We start from the raw sequence: 22,666 nt of genomic DNA, 5'->3' as shown, positions 1-22,666 counted from the left end.
ATTTTTCGAATACACCATTAAACATATATCCAGTGTAAATCGAATGAATCATTCCCCTACCAGAAAAAAGGATTTTATTAATGAATATTGATAGGCATTCACTTTTGATGTTCATTTGTTTAAACTTAATTTGTCAGAAATCTTAAAATAATGTACAAAGATTTCCTATCTACAATGAAATAAATGTGTTTGTCACACCGTATTTTTTTTTCTCTTCTTTTTCTTTTTCCTTTCAAGTGTTTCGTTATTGTTTTTTTTTTTTGGATTCTCTCCATTTTCACTTCTCGATTTTTTCGAAATATGTTATATTTCTTTTCGATTATGCAGATAATCATTTCTCAGTTCAAGTATTTAGAAAAAAGTAAAACAGTTTGCTATTATAATCATAAAATTAATTTATGATAAATGAAAAAAAAAAGAAGTTTAGTTCAATTTTTAAGGTATGTGTGTTTGTTCTGTTATTTTGCAGGTAATTCTAATTTGGACAAAAAAAAAGTGTGTTTTATGGCTATTTTCTGAATAAATATTCTGCAAAAAACTGGAAAAGTCTTATTATTTATTTCTTGTATTGGATTTTCCTAGCTTTTAAACGTTTGGCAACTGTTGTGCGATCAACTCCCAATGATTCTGCGAGCTCTTCTTGCGTCTGACATGAATCTTGATCCAGCAATGCTTCTAATTCTTCGTCTTCAAATTTTTTCGGCTGACCAGGGCGCTCTTTGTCTCTGATGTCAAAGTTACCACTTCTGAAACGTGCAAACCATTCCGTACACTGTGTTTTTGATAGGGAATGTTCACCATATAATTCCACAAGCAAACGATAACTTTCAGCCGCATTTTTCTTTGCAAAAAAGTGGCTTAACAAAACTTCCCGCAAATGCTGTTTTTTTCTCCAATTTTCCAAATTTTCCATCGTAAAAAAAATTATGATGCGCAAAACAAAATCAAACAATTTTGACTGATTCTGACAGCTATTGAATAGACCTACAAAATGATGTATATGCCATTCATATACGACATCGCATATTCAAGTGGCACCATCTAGCGTAAAAAATCGGTTATTAATTCACACACCCAATATACTAAACGTATTTTGTTATTGTTGTTGTTGTTTCGAAATGAGGGGTGCGATTTTACGTAGTACACCCCAAAACTACATGACATGAGTTCGTCCGATTTATCTTATCCGAGGTAATTTTTCATTGATTATATCCAAAGATATCATTTGTTTGATGCTTTTTTTTATTCGTCATTGTAATGAATTTTTGATGGATTTCGTGTATGTGATTTCGTTTTGATTTGAATGAAAAAAAAAAAAATTTGATCTAAAAGATAAAAAAAAAGTGGTTGCCGTTGAAGTATGTTTTTTCCCCTTCTGCTTCTTCTTGAGGATAAATTACTAATAACGATTCTTTTCATCTCTTTTTTTCGTACTTATTTATGTAATTATGCAACATGTTCGGACTTCTTAGTTGCGAGCTGTAAATTTATTTCAACTGTTTTCATTTTTCTCTCTTTTTTTTTGAAAAATTAGGTTAAGAATAAATATGTTGTTTCACTTTACGCGTTTTATTGTTCAAGTGTTGCAATGAATTGTGTATCGCATATTAAAAATAATAAATTTTTCCCGTTTTTTTTTTTGTCTCAATTTTTTTGTTTTTCTTTTCTAAATAACGATAGCACACAATTAACATGACTGACACAATATCACTAAACAACGCACAACAGAAACATATGGGTGTGTGTGTGTGTGTGTGTAAGTTTGACAATCAAACATGTGAAAAAAAAATAATGTATTTCTTAATGTATATTTTTATGCCATTTTTAATTTAATTTTCTCCCTACGTTCATTTCTAATAATAAACATATAAGTACGACGACAACTAAAAAAAGAGAACATATATATCAAATCAATCGTACTGCAAGTCAAATATCAAGTTTCATGTATGTGTGCTTTTCTTTGTGTTTGTTTGTGTTTTTTTCTTTCTTTCTGTTTTTTTTTTCTTTCAAATAGTAAAATTGCAAGCTAGCAACTATGCTTGTGAATCAATAGTAAACTAAATGAATTTGAATAATTTACAATTTTTGTTTAGCGATAAAATGTTGTAAAAGGTTTCCGTAGATCATTTCATCTACCTAAATCCATTCTTCCTTAGTTTCTTTTATTTTTATACTTTTCCTCTTTTTTTTTTGTCTGTTTCGGATTTATGCAAAGAGTTTCATCATTTGTCTGCGTGCGTGCACTAATTGTTATCAAATACCTACATACAATGTCCTCCCGAAAAAAATGTCCAAATATTCATGCAGCTTATGAATTTTTCTGCGTAAGAACGGCAATGAGGGGCTGAGCCTTTAAATCACGGAAGCGCGAAAAATGATTTAGTAACGGTTTTAGGATATCATTTTCGTAAGCTACATTCGCCAGCTGAAGATTGCCCAGTTTATCGACAGCATTTGATAATGCCGTTAAAAATTCTAACCATGTTGCTTGCTGTGTAGGGCTTATGGCGTTTGGTGATATCGCATAAACGCTCTCCATTTTCACTATCAGCACAATGACACACGATATTGAAAACTGTGAATAAGAGAAACAGTTCATAATTTTGATGTGAGCAAATGTTGATTTGAAATTTGCATTCTATTTAAAAAAAAAAAAAAAAAACACTTTCCTGAATATCATTCAAACGAAGACTAATAATAATGAACCGAACATACCTTGTTTGTAAAGATGTAGCTGAGTTTTTCACAGGCAATGAGCGTGTTAGTTAGCCGAAGTATTGAATCGATCGAGGCATTTTCAATATATGACTGGAACTCAGGGAACAATATAAACAGTGGACTCTCGGCATCGTCTCTGTCTTTTTTCACGAGCACTGGCAAAGCATCCAAAATTGCAATCCAAACATCCCATCGGTACAGATTGTCTTTGATCAGTGCAAGTATGCGTTTGATCAACGTCTAAGAAGAAAATCATTTTATTCGCGTCATTTATTTCGAATTTCAATTTGGTCTGTAGCTCTACGTTCATTTGTCTGTCACTTACCTTTCCCTTGCGAATAGTTATCATTTGTGTCACTTTCTCGTGCGTCAATCCGGTCAACAGTTTCTCCAATAGTTCCTCGCGTGTTTCTTCTTTATCTGCGCTCAACGACGATGATGATCTCGATACGTTCGGCACATAGTCTGGATTATCTTGGTTTGCCTCATTCAAGCGCTCTTGTTCGGCAGCAAGTAAACGCTCCTTTTCCTTACGCTCTCGAACAATCAGTGCAGTTGCTATGGCTGTTGGATCCTCCAAATCTTCCAGCTTGAGTGCGATGCGATAAAGTGTTTCTATGTGCAACAGAATTTGTCTGGATTTACGTTGTGTGGATATTTCAATGGTCGAAATGATTGGACTGCCGCTATCGGCCCCAACCACATCCATGTCAATAATTTTGCGTGGTGCCGTTACACTTCCGCATTGTAGTTTGCCCAATGAATTTTCAAATTGTAATGGTGTATACGTGCGTGGCGTCTCTTTATCTTTATTCGATTCGCTATTTTTCCGTTCACGCTGATTACGCTGTTGGTTCGTGCCATTTTTATTGCCCATCGAAATCAGAACTAGTTGTGCATGACCTTTTGGCTGAATTAACGGATGATTTAATTGGTTATCTTTGTGTGCTTTATTTTCTTTAATGCCCTTCAATTTGGCCCGACGCTCTTTGAAAACCGTATAGTAAAAGTCATCAATGTATGGCGTTCCTGTGTTCAATTGCGACAATTGAATGCCGATGAGCCACTGTTTGTCACGTTGGCTCATTAAATTTGCGTATTCATCATACTCCAATGTTCCGTTCATCATGCGATTCTGATGTGGATTGTTGTTGTTATTGTTGTTGTTCCGATGCTGGTTTTGATGCTGTTGCTGTTGCTGGTGCTGCTGCTGTTGTTGCTGTTGTTGCTGTTGCTGTTGCTGTTGCTGGTGGTGGAATTGCATATTCTGATGGTGAAGATTCATTCCACCCGGTAAGCCTGGTAGAGGTCCACCTTTCATACCAACTATTTTGTTTTAAAAGAAAAAAAAACTCGATTGAATTCAAAAGGGTTTCGTAATGCCATCTCACGAGATGTTATTGTCATCATCAAAATGACACTTACATGGAAATGCATTATTGCCTTTGGTGTTGTTTTTTGCATTCAATAGCATGGGGTGATTTTGTTGAATTTCATGCACTAAACGTTTGTTGAACTGATTGGCCGATGCCTGTAAAGCACAACAGAATCGATTATTCTCCTCTTTGTATTTATAATAACTGTTATGTTTTGAATAAATCATTTGAAATAAACGTTTTCTTTGATGAATCATCGTTTGGCTCGTGCCAGAATACAAAATACGAATCAAAATTAAAAAGCAAATCAAGAGAAACCCGTTACGTACAGACTGTTGTTGTTGTTGTTGTTGTTGCTGCGCCGATTGAAATTGCGGTATTTGCATGTGTGGCGGCATCATGCCAATTCCGATGCGCTTGTGTTGAGCCGTTGGTGGTGGAAGGCCCGGAGGCTGTGTCGGAGGTTGAGACTGTTGCATTTGTTTCTGGTGAATCTGCATTATCGGCGTTGGCGGAGTAGCAGTCCGCATTGAATTCACCTGCATGGAATCAAACAAATCAGAAAAAAAACATTCGAGAAAAGAAAAAAACATACAACTAAAGCTAAGATAGCCATAATGAATGTTCGCTTACGTTGAAATTGTTCAGTGGCATTGGTACATTAGGTGGAACTCTAGTTAAATTTGGGTGCATTTGCGATGCTTGAGCATTCATATGCGGCGGCAACATATTCACCGGGAAACCCATCGGCATTCGTTGATTTGAGTTTTTTTGCAGGTCGGTCGCTACATTTGGATGTGGCAAAAACATGGGTTGCCCCTTTGATGTTTGCGGCGCTAATTGTTGGGGAAAGGGCTGCGGGCGTTGATGTAGATTTTGCGGTGTTGGTGGTTTCATATTCGAATCAACTTTCTGCATTTGCTGATTTCGAATTTGATTCCGCTCCAAATCCTCTACTGACATGATTTTTGGGGGCACATTTGGCTAGAAAACGTAGGAGGAGAAACGAAAACAACCATAATTAAAACACAATTCGAGTTACATTGCTTGTGAATCAGTGGAAATATATTATATTAGAAACCTGTCTGGAAGCATTTAACATGTGTTGCTGTTGCTGTTGCTGTTGTTGTTGTTGATTGGCCAATTGCTGCTGGTGAAACTGATTGAGATTGGCAATGCTTGGGCCGGCAATATTCATTGAATTTGGCATAGACAGAAGATGCGGCATAAAATTCTCCGGCGGCATCATACCATTGAATTGTTTATTGTGAAACGGAACATCGTGTCGTTCTCTACTTGACCACACACTCGGATCCAATTGAACACGACCTTCAACATCATCGTCCACTTCCTCACAGTCCTCCAAGCCCATACGAGCTATATTAAAATCTGTGCAAATTCAAACGAAAATAAAAGGTGGTTTGACTTTATTTTGACAACACGAATCATTTGGATCAATTCGAATTTCCTCTGAAAGTGAAACATAGCGAATGAATTGTCATTTTCTGCACAGACATCTTTACTCTACCTAAATCTCCCAAATCACCATCGTCATTTTCGTCTTTATCTTTGCCACTAGTATTTCCATTGCTGTCAAGTAGCACGAGATTCTCGTGCTGTCCCTCCCAGTCATCGTTAGTGGCCGATCCAAATGTCTCGTCATTCAGTGCATCATAATCGTCTGGTTCTTCCAAGCCTCCGCCGTCATTATCGTATTGCTGTTCGAACGAAAACCAATTGAAATTACGTTTAACAACAGTGTCATTATATTTCATTTCATATGAACGTAATTAGTATGTGATGAAGGAAGGAGATCGATTGCTTATTTTATGCATTATAATTGGAAAAATTTCTATCACTTTAAACAGAAAGTTTAACACACACAAACACCAATTTCATTGCTGGATCTTATTATAAAACGTCAAAAATTGCCACATTCATCTTTATGGACTTGACCGAATACGAAAACTAAATGCAATCGAAATGCATTTTGGAAAATGCAAAAAATGAATTCACTCAACCGAATTTAATGGAAAAAGCTAATTTTCGCGAATAAAAAAGGGCTGCATGCAAACGGTGATCGGTGTGCGTTGGGACAATGCAGGCAGCATCATATGAAAAATGTGCGTTTGTTCGGGAAGTGGTAGGTGCTATACGAAAACTTTGCAATTTCATGGATATTTTACAATAGATTTCGTATCAATACCGATTTTTTGTTTATCATCTTACCGGTGCTGTGGTATCAAATCCAAAAAACGTGTCTGCCATCGAATGAAATAATTTATTTTAGAAAATAATGTCATGACTTGTCACACAGTCATCACCGATGAAATCACTATGGCCGCCATAGAAATTATTGCTGCACGAAAGAAAAAAATGATCCCCTCATTGAACCATGTACAAAATCGTATTCAATCGTATCGCTCTGCCTTTTTGGCTTCTTCTTCTTCTTTATCGTTGACTGTTATTCGATGTGTCTGTGTGGCCCGATGCAAATGGGATATTTTTTTTGCGTGTTACATTTCAAATTCAATATTTTTCTAATGTTTTTTTAAGAGTAACATTTTTTTTCCATTACAAATCTATGAAGGAATTTGATATAATTAAAAATCGTTTTTGACAGAGTACGATATTAATTTGATTTGAATTTCAAGCATAAATTTCAATACTAATCTGACAGTTCGATTGTATGACCGAAATACCGGCTGGTTGAGATGAAAATGCCATCAATTGCTGTCAAATAGCTGCAATGGTGTTAGACACTAGTTATTTGCTATGAACATGTTGCTGTAATTGTGCTTTTATTCGGTCAGTGTGTTATGTGTATTCGATTATAGGCGAAATCGAACGACCGCGTCCCGCCGACCGATAAATCGCTCAATATTCAAGAGATTTAGTGATTAAAGCGAAATAAACGAAGGCAAAAAAAACACACAAGTCACCAATTCTTATAGCATTTATCGGCTGGATTGAATATTGAAACAACGTTGTCCAGTTGTCAATGAAAAACGTAGCGCATCAGTTGTGTTTCTGTCATTGCCCCATTCACATTCCACTTGTTACTATTTGTTTACGTTCTTCATCGGAAACTTAGAATCATACAATACACTTCGAATATTTTTTTTTTTCTCGTTGGAATTCATCAAAAGAATTATTTGTGCCTAGATAATACTGGGGAAAAACGGAGATACAGAGTGTTCTTTGAAATTGTTATGAGATAATTTGTTATATCTTCGACCAATTTTTTTTGTAGAATTCTTCTTTTTTTCTAGTATAAAAACCTGTAATAATGATTCCAGAGAATAACGAAACCTATTTGGGAGTCGATTTGAGCACGCAAAAGGTAAATTTCTGCAGAATAAAAACTAAATTATTTCATTTCTCTTTGAAGTGTTCATTGTTCAATTTCAAGTCTCGAATCATTCCCATTTTTGGAAATAAGATCTTCCATATTTAAAAAAAAAAAAAAGAAGTGCCCACCTTGTGCGGTGGGTGTTTATGTAAATTCCATCAAATTGGTTTTTGTGTATCTTCTTCTTCTGTTAACTCAATTTTCATTTTGCAATCGAAACGAATTTTTTCCATCTCATTTCATTTTCTGTAATCAACACACACACAAAGAGAAGACAATGAAGAATATTGTTTTCGATCGAAAATCATGCTTATAGGAACTATGCACAACGTGTGTCTTCCGTGAGTTTTAGAGGTGACTTACATTAACTCACGTTATACAGTTCATTCAGACATTTGTTCATATATGTTTTTTTCCTTTTCTTTTGCGCTAATCAATTCATTCTCTTTTGCCATTGGGTCATTAAAACAAAAACTGCGAATGTATTTGAAGACAATTTCGTTTTTGCATTGTACCGCTAAAGGTTATCGTCGTTTCCTTATCAGTTGTCATTAAATCACTGATCCCTTGAACATTTTTCTATATACTAGTCTCTTTTTTTTCGATCAAGCATATCAATAGAAATCATGTTTGCAACTTATAGAATAAATGGAAGAAATTACGAGAAAAAGAGTTGCCATCGGTTACCGAATTTTATTATTATTTGAATGGTTTGGAGCGAAAATGTAATACAGAAAAGTTGAGCGGAAAAATGTCGATGGTGAATGAGCGGAAAAGGGATAGCTATATAGTAAACTGTATAGTAAACTATAGTGAACTAAATAGCTATCTCTTTTCATTTGAAATTTTTCCGCTCAACTTTTCTGTATTACATTTTTTTCCAAACATTCATTTAATAATGATACACATTTTCATTACGTGCACTTGCTTATGATTGAAAAAAATAGCAAATATACACATACACACTCCATAAATTTTTAATACAACGAAAAAATTGATAAAATATGCTGAACATTAATGAACCCGAATGAAAATCATTATCATTTCTGATTTTCTTCTAGCTTAAAGCCGTTATAGTCGATTCGAATTTGCAAGTGCTCGTACAGGCTGAAGTGAAATTTGATTCTGACTTGCCCGAATTTCGAACGCTTGGCGGGGTGAATGCAGGACAAAATAAAAATGAGTAATACTAATTGTTTCATATGAAAAAATAAAATAACATCAAATGTATTCAAGTTGAACAATTCAATAGAACATTCTCAAATGTGAATGTTTGACTTATGAAAATGAATAAATGTATTAATTCATCGCAATTTGCATATTTGTTTAGATTCCATGTGCGGCCAGTAATGTGGATTAAGGCACTCGATATAATAATCGATCGTCTGGTTGTGAATGGAGCTGATTTGAGTAAGGTGTCGGCTATATGTGGATCAGCTCAACAGCATGGCTCATTGTATTGGTCCAAGCATGGCATTAAAACGCTGGAAAACTTAGATGCCGACAAGTTTTTGCACACACAGCTTGATGAGACCGCATTCACATTGCACCAAACACCGATCTGGATGGACGGCAGCACGGAGAAGCAATGCATTGAAATGGAAGAAGCGATTGGTGGTCGCGATCAAATGGTCCAATTCACCGGTTCAAAATGCTATCCACGTTTCACTGGGCCACAAATTCGTAAAGTCTATCAAACGATGTCCGATTGCTACGAAAATACCGAACGTATTTCGCTGGTCAGCAGTTTTTTGGCATCTGTGTTCACCAATAAAATAGCGCCCATCGATTATACTGACGGCTCAGGGATGAATCTGTTGGATATAAATACGAAACAATGGTCGCAACCATGCTTGAATGCATGTGCACCAGATTTGGAGGAGAAACTTGGCCAGCCAGTTCCAAGCAATAGTGTAATCGGCCAAATTGGCACATTCTTTGTGCAACGATATTCATTTGATCAGCATTGCAAAGTTATCGCTTTTACCGGTGACAACGCGTCTGCTATATCAGGCATGCTTATCACACAAAATTGGCTCGCAATGTCATTGGGTACAAGTGATACCATTATGATGACATTAGAAGAGCCCGCCCAACTTGAAGAAGGTCATGTGTTCGTTCATCCAACTGAGCCGGGATTCATGGGAATGCTATGGTAAACGTTAATTCAATAAAATCCAACATATGACCAACAATTGCATCAATCCACATTTTTTATCAAAACGTTTTTCTTCGTTTAGCTTCCGAAATGGATCGCTTGTTCGGGATATCTTCAAGCGTTCTGAAGCAAACAACGACTGGAATAACTTCAGTGAACTGTTAGAATCGACACCAAGAGGCAATTATGGTAATATGGCTCTGCATTTTGTGCAGAAAGAAATCATTCCGAATGTGAAGGGCAGTCTTCGTTGGAACAAAAACAGCGACTTGCACATGCCAGAATCAGCGAAGGGGGTTGTGAAGTGAGTGATATGAATGTCAAACATAAATGCATAGAACACACAACTGATTTGATGATGTTTTTTTCTTCATTCACACAGGTTTTCATCACCACAAACAGAGATTCGAGCTCTGATTGAGGGTCAAATGTTGCATCACAAAGCGGTCGCAACGCAAATGGGATTTTCATTCGGCGAAGATACCCGGATCCTTGCTACTGGCGGTGCATCAGCAAATAAATCCATTCTTCAAGTCGTTTCAGATGTGTTTAACGCACCGCTTTACATTCAAAAGACAACAGAAGCTGCCTTATTGGGTGCTGCTTATCGCGCCAAATATGCCTTATACTTATCACGTTTGCCCAAAGGACAAACGGAACACGAGACTTATTTCGATTATGTAAGCAAATTTTTGCCACATCACATGCAACGAGTGTGTGAACAGAGCTCTGACTCCGAAAGCATTTACAATAAAATGCTAGAGCGTTACTCTGACATGGTATCCGTTCTGAAAAGAACCGACGACGCTTAACATTCAAACTACTTTCCAAAAATGGGAAGTTTCCATTGCAATACATTTGTGAAAAAAGAATCAAATTTCAAGCATTCCATATTGTAGCCAAAAATTGTAAATAATTATATACACCATTCTTTAAATTAAAATTGTACGACGAAAATGAAAGAAACATTTCTATTTTTTTTATTTATGTTTCGGATAATGCACAAATAAAGTTAAAAAAAACGATTGTTATAAAAATAAACCGAAAGTGTACCGGAATATAAATGTATCTGTTGTCAAGTGTCAAAAACAGGACTAAATGATCTATTAGGATTATCCGATGAAAGAATGGATCGGATCGGATCGATCATGTACTACTTCCTCTATTACTATTTCAAAACAATTATAAAAACAGCTGTCGTCTTGATTTAAGCATCATTCTTGTGTCGAATTTTCATTTAGATATTTGGAATTAATTCTTTTGCGATAAAAGTAAAAAACCAAAAAGGTAAAGAAATACTTTGGCACACAGCACAAATTTCGAAAATTATTTAGTTGTTATTTGAGTGATTGTTTTTTTAATTTTTGAATAGGTTACAGTTGAAATATTTCGCATTCTAAAATGGGTGATAACTGCGGAATAATTGAAAAGCAAACAGTTAAAACGAAGCGAAACAGAGTTCTTAGCATATTGGATCCAAATTCAGTAGAAAAACGACGACGGGAACACCACATGATTTCCCGTGCGACAACTCTCCTGGATTTGAATGATGACTGTTTGCTCACTATCTTTGGGAATTTAAAAGCAATTGAACTTTGCCATGTAGCAAATGTGTGTAAACGTTTTGGCCCACTCGCAGAGAGTGCATTTCGTACCACTCACAAATCCGACCAATTCATACAACTTTGTTTTGATGAAGGAAGCTGCACAAAGTCCGAATTTCGGCGGTATTCAGTTTGTACAATGTCGTCATTCTGGGTTTCATAATTCTCAACAAGTTCAGTATTTGCGATAACAGGTGATAAGTCCATGTTTACTCCAATTTGTGTCTCATTTCTATCGGGCAATTCACTTGGTTTCGGATCCGTGTCTGTTGGGATTACCAACAAATTGTGTTTGAGTCGAAAGAAAGAAAACTGAAAAAATAAATTCTAGCTCTAACAAGAATAAGACGATGGAATTTTATTTCTGTGTTTATTCGTCCGTTCACTCTAACAATCTTTACATGACTGAGGCTGGACTGTGGTCCGACCGTTATTTATATGTCGCGCTTCCAATGGGAGCGCGATTGAGAAATTCAAAAACATTGTTCGATTTCGAACAGTGTCAGTTTTACGTATTTCTGGCTTGACTGGCTTGACTTCAGCTTCGGATTCATTTCGTGGTGTGCCTTTCTTTGCTGATTTTTTCGTAAATTTTCCATCGGATTGCTGCACTTGTTCCCAAAATGAATAGGCTTTTTTCAACGATTCTGTACATGGTTCACACAAATAAATCTTCGCAGATTTCTAAAAAAACCAAAATCGTTTGGTAAAACTTATTGAACGCATCAATGAGTACAACATCTCTGCCGTTGCACTGAAATCGTATTTCCCGCAAATCATTATGGCCTTGCCACAAACTCTGCACATCAACTTTCCTGGATTCGGTGAATTTTCTGTGTCCATTTTCTTGAATTTTTTATTTTCTCGAGCTCTTTTGTTGTTTCATTTACTTTTAGTCGCCGGTTTTCAATTGTAAATGAACTCGATGACAGTGGTATACGCAGAAATGTCAAATGCCTTCGTTTTGGGGTGACCTGATGCGTTAATTTGAATATCCATACAGTTTACATACTCTTGAACCGCTTACTGACAGCAGCATTTTCGTAGCACGAAATTTCTTTTTTATTGAGGTTTCATTGCTAACAAAATAATTGCTTAATTTCCATGCAACACCAAAATCTATTCGTATAAAATCAATGAAAATTCTGGAAATGAAATTCCATGCCACACTTTGAACTGTGTGTTTGTTGGAAAGATTGGTGAAAAATTTTGTGTGTTTACATAGCAGCAATACAATTAAGGTGAATTGACGTTTCTCCGTTGCGTACTATTTTGTCTTTCTGTTTTGATTAAAATGGCGTTTGAGAAATGAAAATAGTTTTGCATGTGTAATTTATCCGGTGAGTGATATTTTTCAAGCAAAATCCACATATTCTATTGGATATGTGACAGATTGAATATAAACAGACGAAATTCTTGATTGATTGCTGTGTTAATAAAACGATGTGTGGGAATTTTTGAGGAAAATCATTGAGACCAAAGAATTTCCAGTGAAACAATTACAGCAAAAATACCTAGTTGTTTTTTTTTTGGGAGTTTTTGTGTGTTTAATTGGTTCCGTGTTATATATGTAATAGCAATCGGTGGGTTGAATTGAATTTATTTATTTTACAAAACTAAGCGAAAATGGGTAAAACAATAAATGGAAATAGAAATATTGCTTCTTCACATGAAAACCGAAATATTGCCGTATTATTGTCAAAAGATCATTTGATGTCGATATATGTTCTGTTGTACACAGGCCATTTGTCAATGTGTCACAGCAATTATTTTCACCTTCGGACATTTCGTTCAATTAGGTAACATGTAAAAATTGAGTATGTTTAATATAGTCAATTTTGTCCGGAGGCAAACACATTTTCATCCTTGTGTCTTTCAAAATGAAGTTTGCATAAACAATGAATAATCGCCATCAATGGCATACAAACATATGCATTCGTGGGTTGAATAGCTTTCAGCAATTGTACTCAATCACTACGACCACTGTCATGGGTAGAAGGGCAACATTTTCTGAAAAACCAACCAAAGCACATGTCCTGTGTGTCCATAACAAAAAGAAAACACCAAATCGATTCGCAATGTAATGAATTCTGTGCAAAATTACATAAGAATTGTAGTGTGCGTATGTGCTTCGGGTTTAGAATATTCTTTCTTCATTTTTTTTATTTTTTCATTTGAATAAACACGCGCTGCAAAGAAGACCGAATATAATTCCAGAATTAAACATTGCATTGATTCGTTCAAGTTGAAATCGTGTTACAATAATTTATTGGTAGCTAAAAATGAACGAAAATCTGTTTGACGCAATTCTATTTTGGTCGTATAAACATGATGATGATCTGTGAACGAGGAGCGTATGTGTAAAGAGTGGTTTTGTTTTGCGCTCGAATCAATTGATACTCTGTGGTACTGTATGCGTGTGTGACTGTGAGTGTGTACGTGTATGTCAGCTTTTCATTCAATATGAAAATTTGTAGGCAGTTTGAGAGAATGAAATTGCATGTGGTCGTCGAAAAAAAACCAAAATAATAGATAAACGTTCGAATTCATAGTTCGACGAATTCATAGTTGATTAACATTTCTAACGTCAAGGTGCCATCAATAAATCGACTAGAAAAATGCCTGATTATGTGTGATTCTACTGAATCTAGAATGCGATGGCGCGTGCGAATGAAAAAAAAAAAATGCTGCACTTTCTTTTAATAATGCGTATGAATCACACATCTGATCGAAAGGAAGACGTTCGTCTGTTACGTTATGCTAAACCTTGTGTATGTGTGTGATGAAATTTGCGAAAAATTTATTATTTTCGTTCGATGTGCTACGCTTGCGTAATATTCATTTCGCGCATTTTTGATTTCCCCGCGCTGCTTTTCTTTTACACCCTCAGTTTTTAATTTCGTTGTCGTAGTCGTCGTCGTCGTTGTTGTTGTTGTTGTCATTGGTGCCGTCGCCGTCGCCGTCGTCGTTACCACTGATGTATTTTTTTCTTGTTCGGCTTTTTGCTATCAGTTCATTCATTCAAATCGGATACATTCTTAGCCCCAAGTGAATTTCCCGATTATTTGTTCACCAGTTTTACACGGTCGTTTCGATCGGGTTACCGTCCAAATCGATGTGTGTTCCACAAATGTTTGCCGGGTAGTTGTTTTATCTGCCGATTTTCTTCATATCTGGAAAAAAAAGTTCGACTAAAAGTATTCTTTTTTGTCTTTTGTTTCATTCCTAATTTGTATTTTGATCAAGATTCATGATAAAGAAAAAATCTATCTAATCCTTCCTAACATTCATGTAGTTGACGACTTGTTTTAGTGATGAGTGAGATTGTGGCTGGTGAATTGATTTGAAATCGCTTACTTGACAATTTATGTTATACAATGCAACGACAATGGACGTGTTTTGATCGAATAATATTTTGTCACATGTGGTTAGCACCACAGTATCGATACACATAATATACTTTATGTCATTCAATCGTTTAAACACCAAATGAAACTCGACCGAATTGAATGAAGAACGGAATATAAAGAAGAAGATAAACGATTGGAACGTGTATTTATTTTGAATTTCAAACCAATTTGAATTATTGTGCGAACTAAATCGATAATCAAAAGAAAAAATATTGAATTTGGTAATTAGCACATGATATAAAAACGTATCGCCTGTTGACGAGATGATGATATCGTTATATTTCATTAATTCTGAGTGATCCACTTTGACTGAATCGAAATATTCAATAATTTTTGCATATCAATCTTTGACGCCGTTAAGACATTTCCATAATTTGAACAAAAAAAAAAAACGTTTTCCTTATTTAAATCATAAAACGTGAAAGTGTTTAATAATAAATTAATTTTTTGGTATTTGAATAGCCATCATGGTGTTCCTTCGATTGTTTCGAAAACGTATTTATTATGATTTATTTATTTTCTTCGTTTCAAACTATTTTGCATGTTGCTGGAGTAAAATCTTCCATTTTTCATACGAACATACAGAAAAAAAAAAATGATTCAATTTCATGTGGCATTTGGCCTGTGTCCATGCCTGAAAATGGCATAACCGAACTGAGTGTGGATATTTTCGTTAAATGCGCCGATCGGTTTGATGTATTGTAGTTCCACGACTATTGAATATGGATGACACGAAATTCAGCGCCGTACTCACGAACGAAATTATGGTGTATTTAGTGTAAAAATGTGCCACTGCCAGTGAGATCAGAGCATGTAATAACACAGAGCGGGAATGAGAGAGAGAGGGAGAGCGTGCGCGCGAGCGTTTTCAACTTTCCAATTAAACAAGAGAGAGAGAGAGAGAGAGAAAAGAAAGAAGTCTCTGCCTTTTTGATATGAGATATTTCATGAATCTGTGATAGAATAATACATGGGATCTTTTGGCTATTTTTAAATTATTTTGAGGCCAAAAATGTCGTCTTGTGTTGATTTGGTGTGAAACGCTTGTATATTTATACTATAGTGAAATGAGCAATGCGAACGGCTGTGAACGAAGGCGGTTTCTCAAGCAAACGAACCGAATGAACGAGTGAGTGAAAGAGTGAATGAGTGAGCAAAGTGTGAGGCTACGTGTGAAAAGGCTAGCAATTGTAAGATAAAATTACGCATTTTTATATGAGTTGGAAAAACGACGAATTAGCAGAAACAAAATTGTAGTATTTTCATTTTTTATTGTTTCGGTGGAGAAAAAGTAGAGAGAGAAAAAGAAAGAAAAAAAGAGCGCACATCACACGCCTGTTGTATTTTCAATTATTATTGTTGTGTTTGTAAAGCTAATTTTGTTTTTTGCTTATTTTTCTTTCTCCCTCTCAACAGACATGGTTTGCTATGACGAAGGAAGTGCACAATGTATCATATTAAATATGATGCCTGGTGCTATCACCAAGAGAATCATACTCATGGTACGCCCGTCAAATAAAGTGTCTACACTGTTCAACGATATAAAAAATCAGATGCAGGTCGACAATTTTGATATTTCACTGCAAACATCATCGCCCGAAGAGGAAGAGGTATAACAAAATATTCCATCACTAATTAACTCCGATTGAAAAAAAGAAATTTAATGCAATTTTCGATTTTATTTTTTCCAACGCAGATTTTGATCAGCGAAAATGAGGATAAAACGCTATCGGATATAGGCATAGATTTTTCATCAAAGAAACGTACAACGATCAAATTAGTGCCAATTAACCATTCGATGCATCGACGTTCGGCGATCGTCAGCGAAGCCGATTCAACGTTGCCAAGCTCATTGGATGATGAAGAGTTGGCACTTGGTGCATCAGCAAGTCCCGTCGAACCGACGAGCTCACCGATACCACTGCCACTATTCAGCGAAGAGCCAGTGACCCGAAATCACAATGATTCGATTTCTTTATATCCATGTACGTTTTCCATTGCCTTCTCGTCTCTTAGAGAATTTTAAGCTGCACCAATAGCTTTGTTTTGTTTTGTTTTTCTTCAGAAAATCTAACAGAACTATTTCATTTTGCAGCCTCTTCCTCTCGTTTGTCATCCGGCTATGTTGGTTTAGTGAATCAAGCAATGACCTGTTACCTAAACAGTTTATTGCAAGCATTGTATATGACGCCAGAGTTCCGAAATGCGTTGTACAATTGGGAACATGATGGCTCAGACGCAGCCAAAAATATTCCATATCAATTGCAACGACTTTTCGTAAATCTGCAAACATCAACGAAAATGTCGGTCGAAACGACTGACTTAACGCGCAGTTTTGGTTGGGATTCAACTGAAGCTTGGCAACAGCATGATATACAAGAGTTGTGCCGTGTCATGTTCGATACTTTAGAGCAAAAATTCAAGGATACAGCCCAAGCCGATTTTATAAATCGTTTGTACGAAGGAAGAATGATCGACTATGTGAAATGTTTGGATTGTGGCACCGAAAAGTCACGTGAAGATAAATTCCTTGATATTCCGTTACCAGTTCGACCGTTTGGCAGTACGATAGCGTACGATAGCGTTGAAGAAGCACTGCGTGCCTTTGTCGAACCAGAAACACTCGATGGCAACAATCAGTATCATTGTGACAAATGTAATAAAAAGTGTAACGCTCACAAGGGATTGAAATTCTCCAAGTTCCCATATATTTTAACGCTGCATCTTAAACGCTTTGATTTCGATTACCAAACATTTTTACGCATTAAACTGAACGACAAGTGAGTTATTTGTTTTTGTCTTTGTTTTTTTTTTTTTTTTTGTCTAAATGAGTGGGCATTACATCATCAGTGTTTATAATTGGCGTTTGTGTTCGGTTTGGTGTTTCTTCGTTTCGTTTCAGAGTGACTTTTCCTCAAACGTTGAATTTAAATAGCTTTATTAAAGAATCTGATGCAAACAACGTATTCGCCCATACGAATAGTTCGTCAACACATTGTGATACAACGTCCTCAGAGCATGGTAGTGTAGAAAGCGCTATCAAATGTGACGATTGTAGTACAACCGATTCTGGATCCATTTTAGAAGAGGATGTTGCCTCAACCAATACGTCGAATGCAAATCATCGACCCGATTTAGAAGCACCAGATGATGATGAGGGCATCGATATGACCAGCAGCAGTACAGAATCCAAATCGATTTTGGGCAGCGATCCCGGACCGTACAACTATGAATTGTTTTCAATTATGATTCACTCAGGCAGCGCATCAGGCGGTCACTATTATGCATATATCAAAGAATTTGAGAACGGTGAATGGTTTTGCTTCAACGATCAAAGTGTGTCTCCGGTATGTAGAATATAAAATTATTTCAATCTCTTCATTGAAAATGCTTTTGAATATTGTGTGGATTACGTGTTAAAAATAGAAATTGCTGACGAAGAAAAATATGTAGCACAGAAAATGTAATCGCTATAAATTTCTCGCTATTTAGATCAGCAAAGAAGATATCGAAAAATCGTACGGCGGTTCATTGGGTGCAAGAACATTTTATTCAAGTGCATATAGCTCCAGTACGAATGCGTACATGTTGATGTATCGACAAATTGATCCCCGTAGAAATGTGTCAGCCATCAAACGAGAAGCGTTTCCAGAGCACATAAAAGTATGTTGAAGGTTCAGTGATCGATTCTGAGCCTTGAATCATCATTAGTAGATTCTAGTCATATACATTGAACTAATAAATCGCCCAACTTATTTCTTTAGCAATTGCAAAATACATTGAAGGAAGAACATGAGAAGAAACAACGATCAACCGATTATAATCTCCAAAAATACAAAGTCTATTGGTTTGATCAACGTACCCAGCAAATGGCAAATGTTCGTATGTTTTTGGGTTCGGATGCGACATTGGAAGAGGCACTGGAAAGTGCACACAAACGTTTCAAGTTGCAAAATATTGTGCCGATGTCACGTTGTCGCCTAGTGGCCTATGATAGCAACGAAGAGAATGTTCTGTGCAGTTTTGATGGCAAAGAATCCGAACAAATTCGCGATCTGTTGAGCGAATTGTCATCATCCGAACTGTTACTGGAGACTCGCGATGAAGATTCTAAATTTGAAGTGTATGTACCTGGTGATATTGAAACGAAAGTATATACCGTTGAGATGTGCTCAGCCGATATCGATGGGCCTTCCAATGTTCGCATACATAAGAATGCCACAGTAAGGAAGTACAAGGAGAAATTGGCTCAAAGTTTGTCTGTACCAATCGATGAAATTTTATTGGCGGCTTTTAAATATTCATCCACAGCTGCTCTCCTGGATGTTGACACGTCAATTCTATCCGATGAAGATGTAAGCCACGGCCCATTGTGGGACCATTTTGCCCATGAACATTTTCAACTTTTTTATTGTATTCATTTATTTGTTTGCAGGTAAATCACAAGTCAAAGATATTTCTCACATCAAAGGCGCGCTCAACTGATTCAAAGAAGTTTTTGAAAATTGTTGATCGATCAAATCATATTATTTCGCTTTATTTCACACTACCAAAAACTGACAAAGGTATATATAACTTGAAGATGACAATTTTTTCGCTCGATCAGACTTGAATAATTTTCAAATTCAATTTGTTTTAGAAACGCTGGAGAAATTATCGATTCCTTCTTACGATCCATCAGCAACGAAACTTTCACCGGGAATTCATAATAATTTAGCCAGTAGCCTAACAATAAGTCGACCACAATTGGGCGATGTGGTTGATGCTGTTATGAAATCTCCGCCAATCGTTCAACTTGACTACAGAAGTGCAACGAACAGTGCGCATAATCAAATGGAGCCGGAGAGCAATAGCGAAGACAGTAGCTTAAGCGATGGTGATCGAACATTGGTTGGCGATGTAAGCCCGATGCTAAGTGCCAGCAATTCACCAGCATGCTCCGACCAACATTTATCCAGCCCAGAAGATCACACAAAAATTAATGGTGACGCTTATGGTGATGATGATACCGATATGCTTGATGTAAATCAGGCCGCGAAAAAATACTATTTCAAAGCCACTTACTACGAGGAGCCAATCATCGTCGATAACAACGAAGAGCCGATTCGTCGTACATTATCGGTTTTAGTTGACAGTCACATCAATGTGGCGAATCTAAAGCGTGTTTTAGAGCCATATATCAAAGTTCCTATGGAATACTTTAAAATTTTCCGACACAATTCATCTCAGAACGAAATCGAATGTACGAGATTAACCGAAGACCTGCGATCGTTCAAGTATGTATACATTCTTATCATTTCAGTTTGAAGTTTCAATTGATTTTCTTTTCATTCAATGTGGAATTAATTTTTTATAAAAAACGTTCATTCCATTCACAGTGACGGTGAACGTCTAACCATTGAATTGGGGCGAGCACTCCGTAGTGGCGAATACAAATGCAAAGTCTACTACATGAAATTGTCCGAGATCAGTGAGACGAGCGAAACGCTTACATTTTTATGTGATTGGATTTTATGTAATGGTGCCAGTGTTGGCAAAACAAAGCGTGAGATTTTGTCGCAAATCGCTAGCAATGATCCACAATACGATATCCCATATGAACGTTGTCGGTTGCGGAAAAAGAGCACGTATGCCCCAAGCAAAATCTTCTTGGACGACCAAGTGTTTGGCGATGATGTGATTTTGTTATCCAATTATGAGGTTAATTGATGACATTTCTGTCAAATTCTGTCAACATTTCTGGCGAATATCGGTTAAATGTTGGCGTACTATTATTATATTCACAGATTATTCTGCAAGAGTTGGAAGAGCCAAGCCAACAAGTTACAGACGATAAAAGCCTAACAATATTCATTCGCAGATGGAATCCGACACAAATGAGTCTGGGGCCGTTCAATGAAGTCACCGTTTATGGTGAGTGCCACCGAATTTAGCAATTAAACAAAAAATAATTGAAACTTTACAACATTTCAATGATTTTTCATTATTTACAGAAAAAGATAACATGAAATCGGTTCTCTCGCAACATTCTGGTATCCCAGAAGAAAATATTGAATTTGCCAAGGTAGAAATTAGCGGATCTTTTTTCTTCAAATTGTTGAATCATTTGGTTTGGCTCTATTGAAGAGGAAACCGAAAAATTAGTGGTGTGTTACAAATCTTGATTTTGTTCTCGAATAGGTACAAGGTACGTTCCCCCATCATAGTGTCAGCATCCTAGAAATTCACACATCGCTTCTTTGGAATTCAAATCCAACCACATTAAATGAATTCCCATTGAGCAATTCACAAGATGGCATCATGTTCTTCTACAGGTACATTCACAATATTCCGTTTCATTGACATTGACATTGACATTGATCACACACTATTGCGATACTTATTTTTGTACAATTTTCTTTGTTCAACCTTTTCAGAGATAAAACCGAAGAGTTAAAACAATTGACACCACAAGAACGACAAGAACTGAAAAACCAAGATGCTCGTAATGGCTACGGTGCATCCAGTTCATATGATCGAATGAGTCGGCGACGCGAACGAGCTCTTAAAATATATGTGGATTCGTCACCAAAAAAACGAGACGAATAGAACAATTGAGAAAAAAAAAATCAAATAAAACTGTGCATGTAGTTAGAGATCACAAAAACAAAAATAAACTCATTTTTTTTCTGTAATTACTCTTTTAAATTAATGCTATTATAATTTTTTTTTATAAACAACATCCGTGAGACTTATTATTTTTATTTGAATTGATTACTTCAATGCAAATTTTCAAAGAGAAAAATGTACAAGTACATCCGCGAATAAAAATGTGGAAATGAAATGGAGCTTGAATTTAGAAGCAACAAATTTAAATAAAAATCAATTTCGCACAAAAATTCGAAATGCCAAAATAATTTTTGTTGCATCATTTGAAAAAAAAAACGTGTTTATTTTGTGTACACAAGATTCTACTGAGGATTGATTACGCAATGAAGAGAATGAATCATTCAAAATGCTCGTATGTATCAAATGTAAGTATCGGTATCATTTTTCCCCTCGGAATTAATCAATTTAGGACCGAGAATCAGACGTGTCCAAGGGGGGGTATTCCGGTTTTACCCCCCCTCTAGGATTCCAAAATGTGGACCCCCCCCAGCGATTTGGAAAATTTTACACTAAATATAATCGATTTGCAAAAGTGAGGACCTTTTTTTTTTTTTTTAGTCCTCACTTTTTTCGGAGACTGGTTTTACACTAGATAGAATCGATTTCCAGACCCCCCCCTGGCAAAATCATTTTACCCCCCCTAGAATTTGTGACCTTGCACACGTCTGCCGAGAATCCAGGTGTATCAGTATGCAGGGCCTTTTTTCATTCCTCAGGCGCCCTTGTGCAAATTTTATATGTGCACCCCTAGAAAAGATCTATTTTTTTTCATTTTCCGGGTCTGCGGCGCCTCAGGGGCGTCATTGTTCATTACACAACTTCGTGTCAGAGCAGAAAAGACCTCGCACATAGGGAAAAAGGCCCTGTCAGTGACCCTGTGATAGACCATTTTTCACACTACTCTCGGATGAAGCAATATTTCAATTTAGTTGCACCACATACATTTAACACAAATTTTCGATCGCTCATTAAGTTTATTCCAACTTTCATCTATCTACCATATTCGTTGAATGACAACACACTCTATCTTCTTCTTCTTTTTTTTTCCCAATAAATAGAAATATAATTCTGTTTTTTTATTACATCACAACATATTATCCATCTCAACGACATAGTGCCCGTGATATTCATATGAATGACCATAAAAAAGCTTTGCTGCCATGGCAAACTGGAGGATTTGTTGCTTGGCAGCCTTCTGCCAAGAGATTTGAGATGCGTGCAAACGCTAACATATGAATGATGTGATAGATCGACTTTGGGTCATGTTCACGTTATCTTGTTTATTCCATTCATGAGACCAACGATCTGTTTTCCATAGCAAACCACTTTGTATCGGACGCATTATTATACGACACACACTGAAGTGTTTCTCTTGATTGTGCGTTTTCTGATATACAGAA

At 36.3% G+C, this 22,666-nt stretch overlaps 3 protein-coding genes across 13 annotated transcripts; 2 read left to right on the top strand and 1 right to left on the bottom strand.

Moving 5' to 3' along the window:
- Positions 1-1,548: 1,548 nt before the first annotated feature.
- LOC129575461 (myb-like protein Q) lies at positions 1,549-6,819 on the bottom strand. The gene is made up of 9 exons (XM_055459135.1): positions 6,324-6,819; positions 5,623-5,812; positions 5,176-5,483; positions 4,728-5,078; positions 4,424-4,633; positions 4,144-4,249; positions 3,044-4,044; positions 2,716-2,958; positions 1,549-2,575 (listed from the first exon to the last, which is right to left on the bottom strand). Exons 1-9 carry the CDS (start codon positions 6,360-6,362, stop codon positions 2,309-2,311), a joined length of 2,715 nt encoding a protein of 904 aa, XP_055315110.1. The 5' UTR covers positions 6,363-6,819; the 3' UTR covers positions 1,549-2,308.
- A 391-nt stretch (positions 6,820-7,210) lies between these two features.
- LOC129575462 (xylulose kinase) lies at positions 7,211-10,645 on the top strand. The gene is made up of 5 exons (XM_055459136.1): positions 7,211-7,437; positions 8,508-8,629; positions 8,777-9,601; positions 9,687-9,908; positions 9,987-10,645. Exons 1-5 carry the CDS (start codon positions 7,384-7,386, stop codon positions 10,414-10,416), a joined length of 1,653 nt encoding a protein of 550 aa, XP_055315111.1. The 5' UTR covers positions 7,211-7,383; the 3' UTR covers positions 10,417-10,645.
- Positions 10,646-12,138: 1,493 nt separating this feature from the next.
- Positions 12,139-21,292, top strand: LOC129575460 (ubiquitin carboxyl-terminal hydrolase 47). 11 transcript variants are annotated; one of them, XM_055459130.1, is made up of 15 exons: positions 12,235-12,548; positions 16,035-16,228; positions 16,315-16,603; positions 16,714-17,398; positions 17,521-17,639; positions 17,703-17,965; positions 18,111-18,281; positions 18,383-18,973; positions 19,054-19,183; positions 19,258-19,894; positions 19,997-20,318; positions 20,405-20,531; positions 20,612-20,682; positions 20,799-20,932; positions 21,035-21,292. In XM_055459130.1, exons 1-15 carry the CDS (start codon positions 12,533-12,535, stop codon positions 21,204-21,206), a joined length of 3,921 nt encoding a protein of 1,306 aa, XP_055315105.1. In that variant the 5' UTR covers positions 12,235-12,532; the 3' UTR covers positions 21,207-21,292. The 11 variants fall into 11 exon arrangements, with proteins under 11 accessions (XP_055315097.1, XP_055315105.1, XP_055315104.1 ...); XM_055459132.1 differs by lacking the exon at positions 12,235-12,548 and adding an exon at positions 15,771-15,808; XM_055459133.1 differs by lacking the exon at positions 12,235-12,548 and adding an exon at positions 15,877-15,955.
- Positions 21,293-22,666: the final 1,374 nt, after the last annotated feature.

This window comes from Sitodiplosis mosellana, unplaced genomic scaffold (genome assembly GCF_009176505.1).
Source record: "Sitodiplosis mosellana isolate CC-2019 unplaced genomic scaffold, AAFC_SMos_1.0 Smas_scaffold_6167, whole genome shotgun sequence".
NCBI classification, from domain to species: Eukaryota; Metazoa; Arthropoda; class Insecta; order Diptera; family Cecidomyiidae; genus Sitodiplosis; species Sitodiplosis mosellana.
This window is presented reverse-complemented; position numbering and strand designations above follow the sequence as displayed.